This window comes from Rutidosis leptorrhynchoides, chromosome 6, assembly GCF_046630445.1.
Source record: "Rutidosis leptorrhynchoides isolate AG116_Rl617_1_P2 chromosome 6, CSIRO_AGI_Rlap_v1, whole genome shotgun sequence".
Lineage (NCBI taxonomy): Eukaryota > Viridiplantae > Streptophyta > Magnoliopsida > Asterales > Asteraceae > Rutidosis > Rutidosis leptorrhynchoides.
In genome coordinates, this window is record NC_092338.1 from 33929400 (window position 1) to 33938762 (window position 9363).

Sequence of the window (9363 nt, forward strand, 5' to 3'; positions counted from 1 at the left end):
CGTTGATGTTGATAAACATACCGATTGTGATGACTACATAACAACAGAGGTTCGGTGAATGGAAGCAGTGTTGGGGGTGCGGCTCCGATGTTCCACGGAGGTGGCGATGGTGGTGATTAAACTGGGTGAGAGGAAGCGGTGGTGGCGGCGGCGGTGGCTGTGATGGCAGCGACGGCACCGAGGTTCAATGTCGATGGTGGTGATTAAAATGGAGGGCATGAATTAGGTAAGGTGCTAAATAAGAAAGAATAGCGGATGAGGGAATGTCGTTTTTAAGTAGTCAGACGACACAATATGGCATGTGTTTTAGTATATAAAGGGGTAATAACAGACAAATTTGACATCAGTTGTTGACATGAAAGATGATGATTATCAGTTATGGACATAAGATGATCTTATTAAGGTATTTTATGAAAGCAAACACTACAAATCCAGTGAGAAATATTAATAATTAATTGTGCTTGGACAGCGCAAAACATACAATATTGTGATCGTGATAGCATGGTTTTACGTATAATAATTTTTTTTTTTTTAGATAACAAATTTCATATAGTAAAACAAAAACTCCCTACTAAGACGTTACAAGAAAATTACAAGTACTTTATAAGTTAAGAATCCTACAAACAGAATAACATATAATACTACTGGTAACTAGTATAACATTATTGGGTATGAACTTTAGTACTATTAAACGTATAACGCGAATAAGCATGTAACGCAGCAAATGTAGGTTTTATTATTCAATGAATGATGGATCAAATTCCTATTGATTCTACGATGTGGCTTAAAAGAGTAAACTACAGTTAGAGTTGAAAGCAGTAATTAACTTCAATTCTTACATTGAACTGACAGCAAGAAAAAAACAGGAGCTAACTGAGTCGAGTGTGTTACATTACGCTCGACAAGGACTAAGTAAATACTTGATACAACAGTTGTAACTTGATTCGATTACTTCAACGTTCAAGAAACCTCTGAAGAAAATCTTTAATTGTATCAATATACGGCGACTTTGTGGGAATAATGTGACCATAGTCGTGTTCAATTATAACCGAGCAACCCTCATCAAATAATGATGCAAGGCTTCTACTAGCATCAAATGCGATTTGTGTATCCTTACCATGATCACTACCATATATATGAAGCGAAGGGCAATTAATTGAACTTTTCTCATTTTCATCTAAATTAACTCGAAATCCCGAGCACAGAATCACAAACCTGAAATCAATCTCACCCTTTAAACTCATTTGTCGTGCAGCAACACAAGCAGCCATTGCAGCCCCTTGAGAAAATCCCAAAATCCCATCAAACGGTCCGTTTTCAGATACTATTTTTTTCAAATACGCGAGCGATTCATCAAAACCAGCAGTCTGTTTCTGGTACTGTAGAGAATCAAAAGGACTCTGAGCTAATTCCCAATCAGAACTCGTGTTTTCCTCTGTATTTGGATCGATAAACCATGCAAACTTTCTATTACAACCTTTAATCGGAGGAAATTTTGAATCTTTAGAAGGCGTATCACCAATATCTTTATTTTGGTAGATAAATTGCAGTTGATGAGGTGCATCAATGTAAACAAACTCAACCAAATTTTTTAACTTTTTAGCCAAAGATGCAGTTCTTCCTTTAAAACTAGAAGCATTCTGCCTAAAACCATGTAAACACAAAATTCTAAGCTTTTTTGAACCTTTTGTTTCAATAGAAAGAGGTTCAGATTCGATAAGTTTACCGTATTTTTGACATAACTCACAAACATAGGTCGAGTTTTTAACCTGACAAGCACTGCAGACCAAAACGAGCAATCTACAGTAGCTGCATCTGATCCGTGAAGAGTAATCGTCAAATGGGATGTTACACATAAGACAATAACCGAGCATATTAGCATCAGCGGACCCAACTGACACCCGATGGTCAAAAACGAAATTCTTACCTTTGAAAAAACCACCATCGGGAAACTGTTCCATGTACCGTTGAATGCCGCCATACAACTGAAAAACGTTTTCGAAACCGGGACCTTTAGATTTGAGATATGCTGACGCCATCTCACACCTAATTCCACCCGTACAATACATTAAAATTTTATTCCCACGTAACTGTTCAGAATGAGCATCTAACCAGGAAGGAAGATCGCTGTATTGACGGATTTCAGGATCTAATGTCTCCACATTCGGAGCATGAAATTTCCCGATCCTTGTCTCGTATAAGTTTCTTGCATCCAGTAGAACAAGTTTTTTTGAAGCGGGGTCCATTTCCGAAAGTATTGAATGGAACTCGAGAGCAGATAAATGTTTCCCAGCATTTGTGACTTCGGGTGGTTTTGAAAGAGGGTGGGAACTAAAAGTAACTAATTCTTTAACAATTCGAATTGAAAGAGTTGTGAAACCGCATTCCTCTGCTATTTTGTCATTTATGGGCTCACTGCACGTAGCTAGCTTGAAATCTGTTCTTTCAAATAAATCATTCTTAGACATACATGCAATGTGTTCCTTCAAAGCCGACAATTTCCCGCCGATGGTGACATTGACGCCATGTGGGGCAAGACGAACACGACCAAGAAGAGAAAGTGAGTTGCAGTTTGAATTGTAGAAGGTGAAGAGGTCATCAAGATTAGGGATTTTGGTGTATTTATAGTATAACAGAACTCCGTATTCATCATCCTTAATGTTCTTCGTATCTGTCATGCTTCGAGACAGGTAAACCTTCTGCAATAAAAATCATCCTATCATGTTGTTTGAAATTGAAATACCATATATTGCTGTTTCTTATTATATATCAAACAAATTTGATTTATAATTAACTACGAGATCCGCAATGCAGATTTTTTACCAACGAAATATACAATGTCGTCCATTTTTTGCTTAGGTGTGCATTAATGGAAAACCATATTCACCTTTTTCATATATCTTTGTGTAGATTTAATTCTAATTTCCATAACTCAAAATGCATAATTTGAGATAATTTTGCATTTGAAGACCCTGTAAACAGTTATTTGATTAGTCTCTATCTTTGACTTTGTATGTGTCCCTAAATGCATGGCTCCAAACATATTTGACAGCAAATAGAAGTGCATCTAAGTCTTTACTTGCAGAACAAGACCAATACACAAAATAGTCCATCAACTCATTGACGCATTTCATCAAACACCTTGCATGCTAAAAAACAACTAAATAAAACATGAACCCCAGTTATTTGATTAGTCTCTATCATGCTATCTGTCATACTGTTGTGCATTACTGCTATATGTGTTTTCTTTTTTGGCTTCTTCGTATGGTTTCATCTTCCTAGACGCATATAACGCTTACAGGTACGTATGCCCGCACTTTCTCGTTTTATTGAGCTTTCCTGGCCGGAGGTCCCTCAGGAAGCAATCTCTTGGCTCTCGAGTAGAGGATGGGACGATCTTATCTAGTCGTGAGTTCTATACCCGCGGGTGGAGTAGTGACTTCCCTCTAATCTAGGGTTCGAGGAATGATTGTCTACACTCCACCTCCCCATACCCTACACTCGTGGAATTAGGTATTGTTGTTGTTGTTGTTGTTGTTGTACAAAACATAAACTATCCTTCAGGTTTTTAACTTATTAAAAATAGAAGCGAAATGAACAACTGAAAGAGGGAAGTAATTGCACAGATCTAATCATGAACATAAGTGAATATAGCGTCTAAATATAATACCTGCTTTTAGGTCTTATGAGTGCAGCTTGATTTATATTTCAGTTGTTCGGCGGTATGCTAATCATCTTCTCCGGCTGTGTTAGGTTTTTGGTGTGAGCGCAGAATCGCAGACAACCGGTTCACAAACAGAGCGGTCCGGTTGGAATTAAAAATCGGTTACTTTGCCTTTAGCATTGGGCCGGCCCAACGAATTAAACGGTTAATAACTTTTACGTTGCTACACTTGCAAACAAAATTTACAAAATACAAAATTTAGTTTTCGTTTTTTTGCCAGAAAATAAATAAAAAAAATAAAAATAAAAATATACTCAAGTAGATATGTAGAAATCACAAATTAATAGCAATGAAACTTTGAATGTATGTCGGTAACACGATTCTGACGAGGAAGATGAAAAAATTATGGTAAAGTGTTAGGGTTTTATTACGTTTATTAAACTTAAAATTTACTAATTAATTGGTACTGTAAAGGCTAATTTAGGTGTCATATAAATTGTTGATTATAAAACTAATTAATTAATTAGTAATAACTATGTCGTTTGTTTCACACTTGTTATTTGTCGTTTTTCTAAGATGATCTTTAATCTTTTTGTAAGAGTATTTACCCTCTTGATATGGGCCATTTACTTTTTATCTAACATTGGTTGAATTACTTATCTTGTGTGTACTGTAGTGATCTTTAGTTAGGTTTTGTTTAATCGACTCGTTTGCCTATGTTGTATTATAGTACGTTTCAGGATTTTCATCTTTTTGATGAATCACTCTTGGTTATAAAAGTTATTCTTTTTTCCGCTTAAAAAAAATAGTAATAATTATTGACTAATTAAAGAAAAAGATGGAGTAATTGTCATTATCAGATGATCAAATATATGGCAGGAGGATAGTGTAGGGGTAGATATTGGTATTAGTGATCATGGGTGGATGTCATGGTGATTAAACTCATTATTAAGGGACCAAATATGCATAATTTTGATTCGATTAAGGCTTTGTATTTTTCAATTGATCACCAAATAATTAGTCCACTTGTGCAAACATAATCTATTTCTTCTTTGTTTCCCTTTCTCTAAACATAACCTCATTTCAATTACTTGTTTCTAAATTCGTCAACTGTTGTTCTTAGGATTGGTCCTAGTCTCTTAGATCTGTTCACTTTACATGATTTTTCTTCTTGAGGTATTCTTCTTTTCATTCGCTTATTCAATTCATATTTCACTTATTTGTTTTACTCTGTATATATAATATCTAATATCCTCTATAAATCCAGCTGTTTTACAAATCCTATTTCTATTTTGTAGTACTATATGTTAATTATAGTTATTGTCTAATTTTCGTAAGGTTTGCATATTAGGGTATTTGAAATTCGTTTGTTAAGTTATGTTTAATGTTTATATGTTTATTTACACTTGTGATTAGTTTTTTTAGGGATTGAGATCTTTACTTGTCAATTTATTCATAAGAAAATTAATATACGTTCAGGATTATTGCTATTTTGTTATTGAAATTTTCATTTTTAGTATATGGTTGCTTGTTGACTTTGTTCATATTTCCCCCCATTTTTTGTCGTTATCTGTAACACAATATCATGTGCCCTATGTTCAAATATTATTGGACCTTAAGTTGTTCTATATGCTCTGATTATTTTGTTGTTATATAATTGAGGGTATACACTATTTATTGATATGGGGTTTAGAACATATTGTTATTGTTAATGTTAATGTTAATGTTAATGTTAATGTTAATTAATTGTTAATGTTAATGTTAATGTTAATGTTAATGTTAATGTTAATGTTAATGTTAAAGTCAGGATTTTTAAAGTTTGAAAGTAAATAACAAGAGAGGAGTTAGGGCTTATGAGTTATGGCTGTTATGATATAGGTCTAGTTGAGGTCTATCTTAAAATCAGTATATTGATTAATCGATGTGATTATTTTGGTAAATTGTTTATTATACAAAATTTTCTACTTTCACATTATCGGTTTATACAGTCTTTCACATGAATTTGATTCTATTTTACACTATAAAGTAAAAAAGATTCTAAGTAAAGCCTTTGCTTTATACATGCCTATGTTCCTTTAATTGCAGGGTGAATGAAGCTTAAAGAATTGAAGGTCGAATGAAGCGTAAAGACTTAAGAATAAAGAGTTTTAGGGAATTTGCTGACCTTGATATACCAATCAATGTCGATAACATAATTGGATTTTATGCCAGAAATGTTATCAGATGGTGACTGTATATCAGTTAGAGTGCACTCTTTTGTCCGAAAAATCGACAACTGAATGGACAGGTCAGATACATCTGCTTTTATGGAGCTAGCCTTTTCGAAAATTTTCTATTTATGTTCATCTTGATATACAGATCGTTGCAGTTTTCATTCCTTTTTTTTCTTGAAATAAAGTCTCCCAAACTCTTTAAATTCGGTCACAAAAATGGTCAGATAGTAAACCGCAAATGGACCACAATAATAGTTTTGCACTCATTTCTTGTAACCGCGAGCTGAATATTAATAGTACCGCGTTAAGTTTGGACTGCTTTGGTTATGGTCGAAAAGAAAAATCACTACACGTGGGTGCACTGGATGATGGCTGCGGGCTGATACTCGGATTGGGACCCACATCAAGTGTGTATGACGATTATTCTCCCACAAGCCAAAAAGCAGCCTATAGGTCGAACATGGGGCTGTCGTGTGAAGATGATTCTGTCCTTAAACTTGGTCTTTATGATCATTGTGTTACATCAATTGGCAATATAAATACGAATGCATCTTGTTTTTCTCATAAAGCTTCTAATATGCTTGAGATAACCATTGACGAAGGGTCCACATCAGCAAACAAATCGGGTGGCTATATGCCATCACGTCTTCTGGCTCCAGGAACGCAAATGGGTAACCTTATGGAGCCCGGTGAAAACTCGTACCCCGGCCCACAGTTAAGCTCTGAGCCATCTACAGTAACCGACTACTCAATGGGAACAATTTCTGACCACCAAACGAGTAATTATAAGAAATGCAAGTATGACGCGTGCACGAAAGGGGCCCGCGGAGCGACACGTCTTTGTACTGGTCATGGTGGAGGGCAAAGGTGTCAGAAACCTGGTTGTAACAAAGGTGCTGAGCGTCGAACCGCGTATTGTAAAGCTCATGGTGGTGGAAGACGATGTCAGCATCTTGGTTGTACGAAAAGTGCTGAAGGTACAACAGAGTATTGCATTGGGCATGGTGGTGGGAGACGTTGTGGTCACTCAGACGGATGTGGTAAAGCCGCTAGGGGGAAAACAGGGCTTTGTATTAAACACGGCGGTGGAAAGCGGTGTAAAACGGACGGCTGCACTCGTAGTGCAGAAGGACATGTCGGTTTGTGCGTCTCGCATGGCGGTGGTCGAAGGTGCCAGTTCCAAGGATGCAACAAGGGGGCGCAGGGAAGCACGATGTATTGCAAAGTTCACGGTGGTGGAAAACGTTGTGTTTTTGCGGGGTGTACGAAAGGGGCTGAAGGGAATACACCGCTTTGTAAAGCCCACGGTGGTGGAAAACGCTGTTTTTACGACGGTGGTGGGATTTGTCCGAAAAGTGTGCATGGTGGGACCAACTTTTGTGTTGCGCACGGCGGCGGCAAGAGGTGTTCGGTCGCCGGGTGTACTAAAAGTGCACGTGGTAGGACCGATTGCTGCGTGAAACACGGTGGCGGAAAGCGGTGCAAAACGGAGAAGTGTACGAAGTCGGCTCAAGGTAGTACTGGTTTTTGTAAAGCTCATGGTGGTGGAAAGAGGTGCAACTGGGGTGGAGATGTGATATGTGAAAAGTTTGCTAGGGGAAAGAACGGTTTGTGTGCGGCCCATACGAGTATGGTTCAAGAAAAGGGTAACTTTAAAATTGGAATCGGGCCGGGCCTCTTTCATGGGCTAGTTCCATCTCCAGCTTCAGCTACAACTGTCGTACGCAGCTTTGACAACGCGTACTCTTCATCGGGTGTCAGTACGGTTTCTGATTCGATTGACTCACTAGCGAGGCCAGCTAAACGACAACATGTGATCCCGTCTCAGGTTTTGGTTCCTACATCTATGAAATCAGCATTTTCATCGTATGCAATGCAAGTGAGCTCAGAATACTGTGGAGAACAAGGGCGAGATAGTGAAAACGGTCAGAAAAGCTTGGAGTGCGTGGTTCAAGAAGGGCGGGTCTATGGTGGCCGTGTGAGGTCGTTGCTCGGTGGAAACTTGCAGACTGCAACCGTTGATGGAGTGATATGACGACCGGAAAGCTTGCGTTTTGATTCGCAGACCAAAGTGTGTGATTTTTCTGAACTTGTTATTATTATGTGTGTGTATAAATAAATTCCATTTAATTTGGGGACTCATTCATGTTATTGTATGATAAAAATCTGATGTTATATTTTTTTGAAAGTTATAACTGAGCTTATTTATAAGCAATACAGGCTCAGTAGGGATATCTTGATTGTAATCTGTAATTTGTAATTTGTAATTTGTTGGCTCATTTTGTCTTTGTTGAAGACTTGAAGGTTTCTATCATTCTATGCCCATCTGCTACCCTTTGACTATTAGGGAGTATTGTATTATACTCGTATTATTAATTTATTATTACTCACAAGTCACAAGTGACAAAATTAAAGAAACAACAATTTTATATTAAATGATGTAACTTGTACAGACTTCTAAAGTGGAAACGTCATGGTTATATGGAACGAATCCAAACAAAGAAACAATTGTTACAATGGTCACAAACAGAAACAGTTTGCCATTTTATTTTTTATGGAGTAATATTATTTGTGGGGGTCAAATATGTCAATATAATAAGTGGAGGGGTCTATTTTATACAAAGGATCATAGTTAATCGGAATTAGATTATGATCAGGAAACTTTTTCCTCAGCGTATATAATAATATATATGTACGTGAGTCGATTAATCACCAACAAACGTAAAAGCCTTATAGTTGTGGCATGTGGGAGTTTGATTTTGGAGTTTACAGCCAGTTGAAAGGTAACTTTAGTTGCTAGTTTTAATTTATGTATTTGTTCATTATAATATTAATAGAAAACTCACATTCCATGGCTGAGTTCTATGAGTTAAATGTTACGATCCCACATCGCCCAAGTATGGGATTGGGTGATGGCTTATAAGTCAAGGTGTTCCCTCCTCCTTCAAGCTAGCTTTTGGGAGTGAGTTATACACTTGGTCTTATGGCTAGTCCGAGCTCACCCCCGGTTCGTCCCCAGGTGAGAATTCGGGTCTTCCCCGGTTCGTCCCCAGAAGACCATGGCAATTGGTATCAGAGCTAGCCCGCCTTTCGGGACCCGACACCTCGGAGTGGTGGCTTGGACCCGAAGAGAGGGTGCCAGCCGTGACCAACGAGGACGTTGGTTCTTTAAGGGTGGGGTATTGTTACGATCCCACATCGCCCAAGTATGGGATTGGGTGATGGCTTATAAGTCAAGGTGTTCTCTCCTTTGGTTCTTTAAGGGTGGGGTATTGTTACGATCCCACATCGCCCAAGTATGGGATTGGTTGATGGCTTATAAGTCAAGGTGTTCTCTCCTCCTTCAAGCTAGCTCAGAAGACCATGAAATCGACTTAGGGTTACTGATATGAAACACCCTTAGTTCAAAACAGGTATTGATTGAGAGTTCTTGGGTTATTTACTTATTTACAATGTCTTAAACTATTTAAAATTACCCTATTATAA

General features: G+C 37.6%; 2 protein-coding genes across 3 annotated transcripts; one reads left to right on the forward strand and one right to left on the reverse strand.

The window, feature by feature from the left end:
• Positions 1 to 705: 705 nt before the first annotated feature.
• Positions 706 to 3822, reverse strand: LOC139852910 (rhodanese-like domain-containing protein 6). Of its 2 annotated transcripts, none has more exons than XM_071842253.1 (2): positions 3671 to 3822; positions 706 to 2696 (listed from the first exon to the last, which is right to left on the reverse strand). In XM_071842253.1, the coding sequence occupies exon 2, from the start codon at positions 2676 to 2678 to the stop codon at positions 954 to 956; it is 1725 nt and encodes a 574-aa protein (XP_071698354.1). In that variant the 5' UTR covers positions 2679 to 2696; positions 3671 to 3822; the 3' UTR covers positions 706 to 953. The 2 variants fall into 2 exon arrangements, with proteins under 2 accessions (XP_071698354.1, XP_071698353.1); XM_071842252.1 differs by having other exon boundaries at positions 706 to 2699.
• Positions 3823 to 4704: 882 nt separating this feature from the next.
• Positions 4705 to 8191, forward strand: LOC139851865 (uncharacterized). Its single transcript, XM_071841045.1, has 3 exons — positions 4705 to 4840; positions 5750 to 5951; positions 6023 to 8191. Exon 3 carries the CDS (start codon positions 6116 to 6118, stop codon positions 7910 to 7912), a length of 1797 nt encoding a protein of 598 aa, XP_071697146.1. The 5' UTR covers positions 4705 to 4840; positions 5750 to 5951; positions 6023 to 6115; the 3' UTR covers positions 7913 to 8191.
• Positions 8192 to 9363: the final 1172 nt, after the last annotated feature.